The sequence below is a fragment of the Schistosoma haematobium genome, chromosome 1 (genome assembly GCF_000699445.3).
Source record: "Schistosoma haematobium chromosome 1, whole genome shotgun sequence".
Taxonomy (NCBI): domain Eukaryota; kingdom Metazoa; phylum Platyhelminthes; class Trematoda; order Strigeidida; family Schistosomatidae; genus Schistosoma; species Schistosoma haematobium.
This window is the reverse complement of record NC_067196.1, coordinates 4484137-4500662: the sequence shown is the minus strand read 5'-3', so window position 1 is coordinate 4500662 and position 16526 is coordinate 4484137. Positions and strand designations below refer to the sequence as shown.

Below are 16526 nucleotides of genomic sequence, written 5' to 3'. Positions count from 1 at the left end.
CGATGGTGAAGTAATTGAGATCAATCCATGAAAAATACCACCTAAAAACTAGGCTAATCTTAACAGAACAGCTTTATATAAAATAGTGTAATTAAAATAAGTTGCTTTGGACTGTAAAACTTGAAGTTCTTTCATCGTAAACTGATATTAAGTAGAGAATCACTGAAATTCACGGTGACAAGTGAACTACAGTAAAATTATTAGTTAACTGGATATAATAATCATCTAGTTTAACGTTAACTTATACTTTAATATTTTCGGTATGTTATCCTACTGCATTCTGACAATTTCTGTTATGTATTCATTCAGTTTCAAAACGATTCAGTACAAAATTCATTTTAATTTTTAATTATTGATATATAATCAATATAACAGTAAAGGAAACCCGGATACAAAGATTGGTATCTCTTCTACTAAACATATTGTTCGCAGTCACAGATAACCAATGTCTTCCCATTATCTTTTTAATAGTTGGTGGCTGCTCCAAGAGTTTAGCAGAAATAGTGCTGATGAGCAACTGTGTTGCATTCACCTAATGTTGCCACCCTTGTGTTGATATTTCTGAATTCTGTAGTGAAGAGCAAGCTATAACAGTGGTGACGGAATTAATTTACAAATTTTAGTTCAATTGATACCTAGTTCAGGTTAAAACGACTATTCTTCTGACTCAGAATAAAACAGGTGAAACATTCTATCATTGTTTCGGCTTCATTTTTTATGTTCATTAGTAGACAACCAGGGAGAACCATTGAAAATCCAAATCTCACAATCAGCAAGATACTATTTAAGCTACTAAGTCAGAATATAACTATTCACATTTTCAGTAGCATAGAGTTAAATGAACATATTACAGTTAGTCAATTAGACATAACGAAGGATTTGATAGAAATATCCATCGACCTACATGGTCACATCAAATCACAAACCACAAGATGAGATTTACAAAATCAATAAGTAAAGGGTTTGAAATAGTAATGGTAACAATAATAATACACTGTATATGATATTACTAAATTACTGAAATCAGAAATGTTCCGGAAGTACGGAAGAGAGGTACAATCATTCATATTTACTAGTATATTACATAGTAAAAAGTAAAGTAAATTTAAACTTACAGTATCGATTAATTACTCATTAGAACAAACAAGCATACACACACACAAAACCATATTTAACTACAAAAAGTCTGGTAAATATAAAATCTGTGAAAGTTATCTTTGGAAATAGTAACTACAAAAAACACTAGAGAAGAAAGTTGACTACAAAAATCTGAACCATTGGTTCAACCGTAACCAGTCTATTATCAAACTGAGGACTTTTCCAGTTTCACATCAGTAGCCGTCAAAACTATGAAAGTACTTATCAGAACGAAAATAAAACGATACATTCAGCATTCAATCCCACCTTATACTCGCAAAATTCAAGTCCACTTATGAACGATGCTATTATCGTGTGAGAACATTAGTGATACTCTCTAGGAGTTCAAACAAAAGTAGGTGGAGTGTGGCTCAATTTCATAACTGAATGTTTTAAGCAGTGATCATCATTATCCCCATTCATGAAAATACTTCAAGGAACAATACTCACTCACCTGACCAGTAAGTTGTTTAATTTCTTCTGAAGCTTTATGATTACGCCGCAATAATCCAGACACCTCTTGACTTAAAGACGAGACTTCACTACGAAGAAGTTTATTCTCCAGTTGAAGATCACTAGTAATAGAGGAATGTGTATTTCGTGACTGTTTACAAGAATCTTCACTTAGAACCTCTAGTTCATGAACAGTTGTTACAGTAGAACTCTCTTCTTTACTTGTTTTAACAGGTGTACCAGAGTGTTTAGTCGACAGTGATGTTTCATAACCACTACTCTGATCTTCTTCAATTTTATCGCTAGTAGATAATAAAGAATCTCGTCTCACTGCGTCTCGTCCTAATGGATTGGTGATTTCATCTGAGTTGACTGATTTAGTAGTATTTAAAAAATTAAATAAATCTAAATCATTTGATTGTTGTATCGAACTGTTTGATTTCGCTGCAGATTTCAAATCTTTATTCCTGAAAATCATGCAAAAACCCTGTTAATATAATGTAACTTTTTGATCAATTATAGATATATATGGCCTCAGCTTACAATTGTAGCGATTGTATGAGAGTTAAAAATACAAATCGGTTACTTAAACTGAAGTAGACGGAGAGACAATCAAATCTGGAACTCACCAAGCCACTGATTTAGAGAAGCATGGTAGTCAGTGACCAATAAATTGGTTCATATGCCATTTGTTTCCTTAGCATCCTGGAGCCCATGTAAACCATTGGTTTGGAATCAGTGCTTTCCAACTACCCTAGGTGGATCCACCGTACCCACCAAAGGATGGACAGCAATTGGAAAAGAATGACCAGGACAGAGTTAGATGGACAATCCTGGTTGGCGACCTATACTCCTACACGAGGGGTAACAGGCGTAAGTAAACCTGAAATGAATATTCATAATCAGTTAATTACTACAAATAGTTACAGAATTAAAATTGGATGTAAATATAAATGGTTCTTGTTATGGTGTTATCATCAATTTCACAGATAACAAGAAACATTACTATTTACATTCAATTTTAATTATGTAATTATTTATAATAATCAATTGATTATGAATATTCACTTTAGGTTTAATTATAATGTTCCAAACATTATGCAACTAACTCATTATTACTTTGTTAAACTGACCCACCACCATTTAATTGGTATCGATTTCTTATTCACTTATAAAGCAAATATATTAGTGTAGAACCTTGATGAAGAACTAATTGAAATAGATTGTCGCTTAACTTGTGAAGTCCTCAACTACGAAAAATTATTTGAAAATTGGTTGCTTCATTAATCAATTCAATCCTTTAAGGTATTGATAAAAGAGGTCAATGATAAGATCAAACCAATTAAAAAAATGGTAATAATAACTTGTTTAAACAATAAACTGCAACTTATTACAACTTGTTTTTATCATTTTCTAAATAATTACCTGGATATTTTGCTTTGAACAGAAGACGATGATGATAATTCTGATAAAGTGTTATTATTTAATGTGTCAACCAGTGTACGCTGATTATTGCTTTCTGATAATGATTGATAAAAGCTAGTTGTAGCTGACATTTCCAATGGTTTCACTGTAACAGGCATATCATGTCTTGAATTTATCAACAACTCATTAGGCTGGTTAGAATCGGTCAATGTGTGATATCTAAATGATGTCTCAATGGGATAATTGCTAGTATTGTCCACATAGTCACTGATATGTTCTTCAAGAAATCTCTGTTGATCAGTTGACCTGAAGACTTCTGCAGCTGAATTATCGAGGGTGTTTAAAAAATTTTCAGCTTTATTGGCTAAGTTACTTAACCATGACATTGATTACGCTAAAGCAAAAAGAGTAAACAAACGATAATGAATGTCAAAATTAGAAAACAACACATTGTATTACTCTAAACCACATGTCTATAACAGCAATATCAACAGAGTACTAAGCCGATATACATTCTTTTATTATTTATAAACACTATAAAAATGAAATATATACAATTGATAGCACGATGAAAGAATACAATAATTACGATAAAGTGAAAGTAATGACTATCAGCACAATGTCACTGAAACTGACACTTTGTTAACATTGATTCATCGATTGCACTTGGAATGTTAAAATATGTTGTTATGAATTGATTTAACCAGTAAAAACCAATACATAATATTAATTCCGTAAAAATAGGAAGTTACTAAGGGCTACAAATCATATTCCACAACAAAATCAATTAGAATTAATGTCATCTGTATGAAGCAAGTTTATTGGCACGCTACTTTATGCTGTAGAATTACATTTCATGTCAATCAAGTAAACGTTTACTGTAAAATTTATAAGATATCTGGCACTAAATTCAACAAAATGAACGCCTCATCTTGTAAATATAGTTATGTCACTGTCAAATTACACAGTTCATGAGAAAACATCGATAGTTGAACATGAAATACTTATTAGCCACCATATAACAAAAAGCTTTTATATAAGTGTTAAATTTATACCTAAAGAAGTAACTTTTCTTAGGTTCAAAATGTTCAAACTAGTCAGTATACTTTGCGGTAAACTTACAGATCTTGGTCTATAAGTCTCCTACAAGTCGGAAAGTATATCGTGATATTAGATTACTTCACCCAATAGCCATCGTCATCGCTAGAATTTGAGCAGAATCAAGGTACGAGTTAATACGCGAAAATAAATACTTAGTGGTGTAGTGAACGAAGGTACCGTAAACCGATTTATTGTTTAATAGATCACACAGTACCTTTGTAAAATATGAAAATCACACATTAAATATATCATTTGCTCATCTTCCTAGAGCTTTTTCTTAAAATACTGTATCATTCTTCCAATTCTGTTGTTATACTGATTGCTCTCATTTGTCCTATCTGATCCCTTTATTTCAATCTTCTACTGGTAAACATTTCATTTCTTATTTCTGCTGAATACCACTTATATCTACTCATACATGTGACGCACAATATAGTGGTTGATAAATGCGTTATTTAATTTAGAAACAATGGATTTTATATACAGGATGAAGAAAACTAAACTATCTGTATAGTATCATCAGTCTAAAACATCAAAATACATCACGCAAAAAAAAAACCCAGCACAAAACAGACAAAAATATAATAACATGAAAGTGAATGTATTGTTAATCGATAAAAAATTGCACTATATTATCATAACTTTGCAAACAAAATAAATCTGTTACCATAAAATATAAAGAATAATAACTGATCGGATTCAATCAAATCAGCTTACTTAAACAATGCTAAGAATAGAATTTCACACGGTTTCCAGTAAACGATATACACATACGTGGACGCATTCCGACAAAGCTCATTTACATACGCCATAGAACCTAATCTCTTATTCATGATTTTTTTTAACATTACAAGTTGTAAACAAATGACCAGAACAAAAGTGAAATAAGTTAAATTCATCTTGTTCTCCTCAAATATTTGTTCTCGTCCTCATCAACTGCGTGTGTGAAATCACTTCAAGACCATTGAAAGCAACATTTAGTTTTGACAGTCAACACAAGTCATTCGAAAGTCGTAGCTAGAGTGTGAGGGCTAGGATACTGTCCAGGTGCCCAAACCGAAACAGGTGGTTTTCCTAGGGGTCACACCCAGAGCCATTGACCTAAAGGTCTGATCCATAAGGCAATGGAGCAACAACAGGAGATGCAGTCCCATGGTAGCCAGTGACCAATAATTGCTTCAGATGCCATTTGTTCCCTCAAGATCCTGGAGCCAGCCAATGTACACCATTGGTTTCGGATCAGGGTTCCCCAACTCCCATAGGTGGATCCTCCATATACACCGACGTGGTTAATGCGCCGGACATTCGCTTTTCGTCCTATCAATTTCGTAAACAACAGTAATGCCACGAGAAGGCAGTGAGTAAGACTTCCCTGACAGTAGTTGTATGCACGTGGCCATGTGAGAGCATTTCGAGATGAAGAGCTGGCTCTGCCCACTCCGGACGTACCAAGGCCACATACCAGCTTCTCTCTCTGTGTCAATCATTCAGAGCAGTATAAGAAAAATACGCCAACCTTGTACAGGTTATCCACTGAAACACTACTCGTCCAATCACAGCTTATGCATAACTGACATCACAATCACCAATCTTAAATCCCGCTCGTCAGACTCGACATTTTTCCTCATTTTCATCCAACTTTGTCACAGACATTCTTCTCGACATTACGCTTTCATTGTCTCACTACTTTCCACAAATCAATATTATCACATTTTTATTTAATCTAGTTGATCTCAATCTGTGGTTCTAAAAAAAACCAAACTTTACTTTTTTATAAACTGCTTAGCTATAGTTACTAATTCAAAATTAACTGGACATTTTGGTGAATAATAAACTGTGGATATCTCATAATTTTCTTTCAATCCATTGAAATAGAACAACAATACTTCAACAAATAATAGACAATTGTCAGTTTCATAAGTGAATCTTTTGTATAGGCATACCTTATTATTATTAATAATATAATGAAGAAGACGAAACAACAACATCCTTACCATTAACAAACATTCAACAAACGAATTCATTCACATAATTATAACAATAAAACAACTAAAAATTATACTTTGAATAAACCATTTTTATTTTAATTACACTTTTCTTTACAATTTCATTTTAATAATTTTTCTTTCTCGGTTTTCTTTGTCGTACCATTAGCAACAGTGATGAACTGAAGCAAATAGAATTAATATTAGTAAAAAATAAACCTGTGGAATAAGTAATTATAATTAGTCTTTCATATTATCTATGCAGATATCAATCGTTCATATTCAACTAAAACAGACGGGATGAAGAAATTATCATTTCAAAGAGAAAGAATTGGATTTACTCTTGTTGTTAGTTTATGTTTACAATAGATAAAGTGATTGATATCACATTTTAGTTCAAGAGTAAATAAATGTGAGTGTAGCTGTGTGCAATTTTATGTGTAACTGGTCAACATTAGCAAATGAGAAAATGAAAGAGATGGTTCATCATTCAAATGAAATGTAAATTTTACAATCCTTAATACATTTTGATGAATAGACTTTTACGGGTGGGGACACACACATACAAAAGACATTTTCAACAGAATTAACAATATGGTGTTATTTATTTGTGGACAGTTGTTAGAAAACAGTGAAATGTTTTTTTACTCCATGAAAAAGAAAGAAAGAAACAGTTACAAAATATTACAAAAATAAACCAAAATCATGCAACAACAACAACAACAAAAAACACGAGCAAAAAACATCATCTGTGTAACTCTAATTTGAATAGAGAAATTGAAAAAAGGCATTGTTAACAAGGCACCGAAAGAAAATTGCAAACTTTTTGCACAGGATTATATTGTTCGTAGTTGTAAGAGACACATATACACACGTACGAGAAAAATAAACAAATAGAAAATTATAACAGAGATATGATTCTTTATAAAATAAACAAAGAAGCCGATAAACAGAAAGGAATAATCACGATATCAAAAAAAAAAACCAAGAACTGGAGACAAACGATAGTCCTAGCTTCAAAGGCACTGAAAAGTAGGTCAATTTAAGAGAAGAAACAATAATGAATAAATAAATATAAAATAAAAATGTATAGGTGAATGTGCGTGAAAGGATATTCAGCAGATTTAACGGCAAAAAAACAAAACACACAGCTGGAGATTAACATCATCATTAATTTCATTATTATCCGTATCAGTACCATTATTTCATCATCATTTTTGCGGCTGTAAGAGTTGTACTGGATGGTAAAACACTGTTACTTTTGTTGTCCGGTTTCGATGATTGTCTATAAGTAATAATAATAGCAATAGTAATACTAATAATAATAATAAATTAGCAGAAATAAAGGTGAAAATTTGTAGTTTAGTTGAAAATTGTTTAGTTTAAAGTAACTGGAAGCAATCAGAAGATTGTCATGTTGTTCTTAGGTTTTATGTTAACTGGTATACTTATCACAACCATCTGTATCTCTAATAATAAAGGTAATCACACATATCTATTTATTTAAACACATAAACATTGGTACATGGGAAGCACCAAATACATATGTGCCACATAAACCATTCGATTTGTGTGAGGGCTATGAAGCTGCCCGTGGGCCCAAACAGAAGTACGTGGTTCTCTTAGAAGGTCACAACCGGAGACTCCGACCTAAAAGTCTAATTCACAAGGCAGTGGAGCATCGTAAGGAGATGCAGTCCCATGGTAGCCGGTGACAAATGATTGGCTCATATGCCACTTGTTCCCTCAGGATCATAAAGCACATGTGCACCAATGGTTTGGAGTCAGGGTTTTCCATCTCCCTTAGGTGGACTCCCTGTGTCCACCAACCCGGTTAAAGTGACGGATATTCGCTTTTCGTCCTATCAATTTCGTAAACAACAGTGATGCCACGAGAAGGCAGTGAGTAGGACTTCCCTGACAGTGGTTGTATGCACGTGGCCATGTGAGAGCATTCGGAGAGGGAGAGCGGACTCTTTCCACACTCGGCCGTACCAGGGCATTTGAAGGCCGTATTAAAGTAGGCATTGGTTAGGTATGACGTACTACATGCCTCAATCACCTCAGTTGATCATAAATCGTTACCTCACCAATCGATTTGTTATCCTCACCAAGTATCCTTCGTCTAATATCAACACTGCTCATTGAGTATTCCAAATAATATCCGAGCAATCCATTAGAAGTATCTATGGTTAAATAACATTAACCTATGCAAACACACCATTTTTAAAAGCAATCTTTCCCTGCCACTGGTTAACTCTGTTTGTGATTTTATCACCTATGAATATCAATTAGATAGAGCTATGTTTCTTTTCAAGTTTATCAACAATGGCATTTAGTACCTCAATTCTCCATAAACATTTAAGGGTACCCATTTATTCGTTATATATGATAGCGCATTCCTACTTGAGCTTTACTGATGAACGCAACTTTTCAACTCAGTAGTAGAGTATTTCCATCAATTCATATTTATTTTAATAGTTGAGATCATGAGTCAATTGAAGCTGGACCACCACCACGGAAAACCTGGCAGCACTGAACGGCCGTTTCGTCTTGTTGTGGGACTCTTCAGCAGTGTGTATCCACGGTCCCGCCCAGCAAGATTCCAACCCAGGACCTATCAGTCCCCCGCGCGAACCCTTAACCTCTGGATCACTGAGCTGGCCGACATCCAACAGTGTTAATATCTAACTTCAACTAATCCACGAAATTGAGTCACACATACACCATTGTCATCAGTGAATTACTATCTCACAACAGGCCCAGTTGAAGTCCACTGGTCACTGCCTGTCACTAGAACTCCAAGATATACCTCTTGAAGCCAGTCACTAGTGAGCATATATTGATTCATATCAGAAGGGGCTTTTATGGATATCATAATATTTTTAGAAGTTGAGATCATGAATCAATTGAAGCTAGACCACCTGGGTTCAAATCTCGCGAGGCGGGATCGTGAATGCGCACTGCTGAGGAATCCTACAATAGGACGAAACAGCTGTCCAGTGCTTCCAGGTTTTCCATGGTGATGGTCTAGCTCCATTTGACTCATGATCTCAACTACTAAAATTACTATAATATTCACAAAAATCCTTCTGATGTTAATTCATATTTATACATGTTATGGAACTGAAAGTTATGAAAGTTTAAATATTGATTTGATTATTATTATTTTCATTTTTCAATTAATTATAACCATAATTTAGTGAGGTTAACTCAAATGTCTTTCGAAACTTTCTAAATGCTTTTTATATTACGTAATAAAAATTATCTTAAATATATTAAAACCATAACTATAAGCAATTATTAAGAAAAAATTTCAACTCTTTATTTACATTACAAACAATTGATTCGTTGTTAATGGACAATTCATGTTACCAATTCCATACTATGTTAATTCATTTAAAAATAACTAAAGTTATCATTAAACTTGTATGTAGCGTTGTTTACGAAATTGAAAGGGCTGGAAAGCGAATGTCCAACACTTTATTCAGGTTGGTGGATATGGAGGATCCACTTAGAGGAATTGAAAAACCCTGATTTTAAACAAATGGTGTACATGGGCTCCTAGATTCTGACTGAATAAATGGCGTATGAACCAATTATTGGTCACTGGCTACCATGGGACTGCATCTTTTAACGTTGCTCCACTGTCTTGTGGATCAGACCTCTAGGTCAAATGTTGGTGGTGTGAACTCCGGGCAGTATCACAGCCCTCACACAAATCAATGATAACTGCTACTAGCTGCAATATTATTGTGTGGTGCATATGTATTCGTTGCCCTTTTGTACCAACAGTTATATATTCAAACAAATAAATAAATAGTCAAAAAGAAAACAAGTAGATACAATGAATTCACTACATTATACGGATATTTTCATTATCCCCTTATTTACATTTGTGAAATGTATCAATCGTATGAAATAAATACATTCATTAACCAATTATAGGGAGACTGAAGAAGTCCATATTTATCATGAAATATGTTTGTTATGAACGCTGATTTGACTAGTGAATAAATGAAGTACTTAGAAATTCTATCACTAACATTATGCTAATTCGTGTTTAAATATCTATACAGGAAATAAGTGGCTATTTACACAAAACAGTCGGTGCAATTTCTTAGATTATTCTGATGAACAATTTAGTATTATTGCATTACGGAGAGGATGAATAAGCACCAACTGTTGAGCCATCATCCTATATTTATCATATTTGAATGTGTGAGACACAATATTTAAATGTTTAATCGTTAAATCATTAAATCACAACTATGTGAATAAGTATGAGTAATATCAATGAAACGTAGAGTGGTGGCTCAGCAATTAAGGTGCTCGAAACCCTCTTCACCATTTAGTGAAGTCACCATTCTGCATAAAGAAAGAAATTAAAATATCTAGCAATTAGTTTGAAGACGCCTGGATTAAAACGTCTACGAGACGCACAAGCCGTTGAGATCTAGGTTTCTGAATTTCGCCGTGGAACGTCTAGACTTCCGTTGTGGAAGATATTCCCAAAGTAAACAATAAGGTGAAGTGGGACAGAAGCTTCAGCCAACTCAGTGCTTCCGTTCGTCCGGCAGTATGGAAATTGACAGATGTTCTAAAAAAAAAGGGGCAGAGTCTAAATGTGTCGAAAACTAAGTAGTTTGTTGCAGGCGATTCAAATGAAAACATCAAAAAAGAGTGGGCGTGGTAGTTGTCCAAAGAATGCTATCTAAACGAGTTTCCCTTGGTATATCAATTACGGAAAACTTAATCAGGTATAAGCTCTAGTTTGAGGATAGTTGGGATCACAGACACATATATATTGGCACTCTCTTGTACCAATATTCATGTGTTCAAATAAATAAATACAGACAAACAGCAGTTAAAAAAGCTGTTGTAAAACCAGTGAGCACTGAAGAGCCGTTTCGTTCTAGTTTGCAACTGCTATTGCATACTATGAAGACTGCGAAGTATTGGAATGTCGGTTAATTTGTCTAAAGGCACCGTGAATATTGCAGGAGTTCTGAACCAGGACAAAACAACAGCTTATTGTTTTCTAACGGTTCGCCAGATGATATATGTTGTTTGTGAAGAAAATTTGTTGTAAGAGACGACTAGACAATATGAGGTAAAAACTTTCGAAGCTATTTTTCTGCGATTTCATTTATATCTATATTGATTGCATGTTTATTAAGTATTTTTGGTTTTATTATTTTTGTGTTACCCTATTTCTATGCTTTTATTTGAACCGTAAATTGTCGCTATAGCATTCCCTACTTATAAACTATAGCCAATTATTTGTGTACCCAGTTCTCTGTTTTTCCCATCGTCCTTGCTGGGTATTGGTTGCTTAAGGTCATCTACAAGTATTAGTCGGTTGTAGGACATAAAAACACCAAGCCTTCAGTCATACAAATCTCTTAGCCTTATACTTTACTTACTTACGCCTGTTACTCCTCGAGAAGGAACATAGGCCGCTCACCAGCATTCTCCATCCAACCCTGTCCTGAGCAATCCTTTCCGGCTCCTTCCAATTGTTATTCATCCTTTCCATACCTGCTTTTATTTCCCGACGTAGTGTGTTCTTCGGCCTTCCTCTTTTCCGCTTCCCTTCAGGATTCCAAGTTAGCGCTTGTCTCGTGATGCAGTTTGACGATTTGCGTAATGTATGTCCTATCCATTTCCATCGTCTTTTCCTAATTTCCTCTTCAGCTGGAAGTTGGTTTGTTCTCTCCCACAGAAGGCTATTGCTGATGGTATCCGGCCAATGGATGTTGAGTATCTTGCGTAGACAGCTATTTATAAATACTTGTACTTTCTTGATTGTGGTTGTTGTAGTTCTCCAAGTTTCAGCTCCATACAGTAGAATTGCCTTGACGTTCGTATTGAAGATTCTCACTTTGATATTGGTTGAAAGTTGTTTTGAGTTCCATATGTTCTTCAATTGTAGGAATGCGGCCCTTGCTTTGCCAATCCTCGCCTTTACGTCTGCATCTGAACCTCCATGTCTATCGACGATGCTTCCCAGATATGTGAAGGATTCTACATCTTCCAGAGTTTCGCCATCAAGGGTGATTGAATTGCTGTTCTCCGCTTTGAATTTGAGGACTTTGGTTTTCCCCTTGTGTATGCTGAGGCCTACTGATGCAGAGACTACTGCTACACTGGCTGTCTTTATCTGAATTTGTTTATGTGTATGCGATAAAAGGGCCAGGTCATCTGCGAAGTCCGAATCGTCTAATTGCCTCTGAGCTGTCCATTGTATGCCGTGTTTTCCCTCAGATGTCGAGGTCTTCATAATCCAGTCGACCACCAGAAGAAAGAGGAAGGGAGAGAGTAAACAGCCTTGTCTGACTCCGGTCCTTACTTGGAATGCATCTGTCAGCTGTCCTCTATGCACGACTTTGCACTGTAGTCCGTCATATGAGTTCCGGATAATATTGACAATCTTCTCAGGAACTCCGTAGTGTCGAAGAAGTTTCCATAACGTTCTCCTATCTACACTGTCAAATGCCTTTTCATAATCAATGAAGTTGATGTATAGTGACGAGTTCCACTCAACTGATTGTTCGACGATGATCCGTAGTGTTGCAATTTGGTCTGTGCACGACCGATCCCTACGGAATCCAGCTTGTTGATCTCGAAGTTGGGCGTCTACTGCATCTTTCAAGCCTGATACTTTAATAAACAGAAATTGTACCACCCACATAGTCAGTCGTTTTTTTGGCGAAGTAACAACAAGCGAGAACCTAGTACGATTGAGTATCGATCTAATTTGTTACATTCAGCATTAGCATATTAAGAAAAAAAACCAACAAAAGGAAAATAAAAAGTGACAAAACACTACATTTTTGGTTCATTTTCTCACTTTTCTAACTTTCTATTTCTTATCATGTATTGCATAAGTGAAGAACCAAGAAAAGAAATCATGTGACTACTCAACAGATACTAAGTATTGTATGTATTATATATATATATTACAAAATTAAAATAGAAACCTATTGTATTGAGTAGAAAAAAAATCAATAATAAATGAACAATTAAAACAAAAGAAAATTAATCTGCTGATACTTCTTTCGTCTTATTTTTGTTTTTTCTTAAACATTCAAATAATAAAAAAAACATTTTAAAAAAAGAGAAACAAGCAACTCAAATCAACATTAGAAAAAATTATACCAAGATTTATGCATCTTGTTGCTGGAGAAATAATAATATCTCAAATCGGTGGTGTATTTTAACCTGTTTATTTTTAACTTAATAGCTATGTTAATTAGTCGGTCAGTAGCAACGTAGAACTTCGTACATGCGTACATCAGTTCGAGTTCCTATACCACATTAGCACAGAGATACAATTGTCGATTCAAATCCCATAGTGGTAGAGGTAGTAAAACTATAAGCAGTAATCGGGAAGATTAGGGTTTAAAGATGTTATTCAACGAGTATAATAAAGTGAAATAAATTTGGAAATAGAAAAAAAAGACATGAAGAATTCAGAAGATTAGGATTTGAGAGAATACAAATAGTGGATGCACCTGTTAATTAAATGAAGTATAGTTGATATTAATGCTTATATCAAATTATATTCTATTATTTATTTATTTAAACACATAAACATTGGTATATGGAGGCACCAAATACATATGCGCCACATTAACCATTCGATTTGTGTGAGGGCTATGAAGCTGCCCGTGGGCCCAAAACGAAGTACGTGGATCTCTTAGAGGGTCACAACCGGAGACTTCGACCTAAAAGCCTAATTCACAAGGCAATGGGGCAACGTAAGAAGATGCAGTTCCATGGTAGCCGGTGACCAACGATTGGTTCATATGCCGCTTGTTCCCTCAGGATCGTAAAGCACATGTGCACCATTGGTTTGGAATCAGAGTTTTCCATCTCCCTTAGGTGGACTCCCTGTGTCCACCAACCCGGTTAAAGTGACGGATATTCGCTTTTCATCCTATCAATTTCGTAAACAACACCTCTGCCACGAGAAGGCATTGAGTAAGACTTCCCTGACAGTGGCTGTATGCACGTGGCCATGTGAGAGCATTCGGAGAGGGAGAGCGGATTCTCTCCACTCTCGGCCATACCAGGGGTATTTGCTTACAATTGATTAACTAAATGTCAAATAACAATCTTGTAATTATTTAGTCAAAAATATTGACAAAAATTGTTGATATGGAGATGGGACAAATTAGATCAAATGATATAAAATCTATTCAGTTAGATGTGGTAATCTATTTTGGTTCTACCTACATTTTTTTATTAAATTCAATGATGATTTGGTTGTAAAATTTTCATTTTTATTGTGGTCAATAATGTTAATGCTTAAACCAGCTAAATAGATGTGGGTTATCTGTAGATTACTCAATAAACATTAAATCAGTTAATTCTGTTGACCTTCGATTGTTTTAGTAGGTTTTATTATCTTTATATACCTTTGGATTTCCATTGATTATTTCATTCAATTGACTATACTAAATGGTATGATTGACAAACTACATCTATATTATTATGCCTATTGATTGTAGATTGACCTGAATAATATGTTTCAAAGAATTCTCCAATGTTCTTGGAATATACTCCATTCAGAATTCTGACATATTCACAATCATTTTAATGCTTGTGTTCGACTGTTGCATGTATAAATATAAGCGATATTCTATCATGTTATCTGAATACAAGTGCATGATGATGTATAGGTGAAAAGGACGTTTACCTTATCCGAATTAATGCTTTTCGAAGTTGGTGTCATTTCTTTCATAGATAACGATGTTGTATTTATTTGCCCTCACTGTTGTATCACTCAGTTTGGTTACAAAATTGGATGAGAGATTAAGTAGTTGACTTGTAGGTGGTTATCAATTTAGTTAACTTATTACCCTCCACAGAAAGTTTCAAGATGCAGATAATTCATATTATTAGTTTTATCATATGTAAAACACAAAAAACCTATCTATAAAGCCATTAAAATATTACAGTCAACTATCCTGTATAACTGAAATAATCAGCAAAATTTCCATTAGTTAAAATTCGAACACTAAAAGAGTTTGGTTAATTATAATCTAATGAGTATTAGAGAATATAACCTGGCGTTTTTGGAGCAATGAGTTTCAACTGTGGACTTTATGGAAATAAGGAAATAGTACAATTTAATTAAGATGTTAGGTGGTTGGAGCTAGTCGTTAGGATACTCTGGACCTAGGTTTCGTGCTAGTTAGTCAGTAATGTTGATTAACTTTACCAAATATAATTAAAAAATAAGATATTTCAATTATATAATTAAGATTCCGTCATGAACAATTAATGGCAACTATATGAATTCAGTTAATTGAGTATATATACAATAAACTTACCCTAAAATTTTATCAGCTCTCTTTTGAGCGAACGCCAATTGTGACTGATTATACTGCGCCTAGAAAGCAATATTTCGATGCATTAAATTAATGTTTGGATAAGTAAAATATTAAAAAATGTATTATAAATAAAAATATCACAACTAGATTACCTTTTACATTCGGTTATCACTTGGAAAAATATACAGACTATTTGACAGAACACATCTACATAGACACAGGGATTTTACATGATTAACGCAGCTACCAACTACAGATTGATGTACTCAGGGCTTTGAGTCACACACTACAGTAGTGTGAAAGCACTGGGTGTCCACATTAGTGTGGGTAAAAAGGGATTAAAAGTTAGTTAGGGAAAACCAAGCGTTCTAGTCACTAAGATATCACTCAATGAAACGCGATGCATTTACAACCCTAAATTAACTGGTCCCTTTTAAGTTTTAAGAAATTTTAGCATGTTTCCATAAAGGAGAAAGAAATACGACTATTAAAAATAATTGATTTCTACACGAAAGAGTGAAATACTTGAAAATATAATGAGATGTTTACAGACTTTAACGTAAAAAGAATTCCAACCGTGATTATCACAACCATTAAAGTAAGTGATACGATGTATAGATCTGATTGGGCTTACCATGATGTTGCACAATGTACTGAGGTTGTATACTACATTAAATTCAAGGGTAAGAATGCTTCAATAAGAAGCTAGATTATTCAACTCATTAAGATTCACCATCGAATTTGAATGCTTCAAGTCTTGATTATACACACTAACACTAATTAATATCCATGAGCTGTAAAATGTATTACTCAGCAAATGAAGCTTCCTATGCAGTTCATTTTCTTAGATCAATTAGATTAACTAAACACGGAGTGTGTAGAGTAAAATTATAGATCATTTATAATCAAGAAAAGCATTTTACGCTTCAAGTATGGAACATTTGATTATTTGTAATCAATTTGATATTTTTCACTTTCTTGACTCGATAACTATTTCTCAAAGGAAAGTGGTTTTCATCCGTTTCATATGATTAGTTTTATATAGTTTAACCTTCAGTGTAACAAATGAAAGTTATAAACAAGT

The 16526-nt window shown here is 34.2% G+C and overlaps 1 protein-coding gene across 1 annotated transcript in view; it reads right to left on the bottom strand.

The window, feature by feature from the left end:
* The window catches only part of GOLGA5 (Golgin sub A member 5), a 45743-nt gene that overhangs the window by 13443 nt on the left and 15774 nt on the right, over positions 1 to 16526 (bottom strand). Inside the window, exons 7-9 of the mRNA XM_051214848.1 lie at positions 15443 to 15501; positions 3016 to 7386; positions 1592 to 2057 (exon numbers count right to left, since the gene is read on the bottom strand). Coding sequence (XP_051072960.1) covers positions 1592 to 2057; positions 3016 to 3401 — 852 coding nt within the window. The 5' untranslated portion in view covers positions 3402 to 7386; positions 15443 to 15501. The remainder of the gene's footprint in view (positions 1 to 1591; positions 2058 to 3015; positions 7387 to 15442; positions 15502 to 16526) is intronic.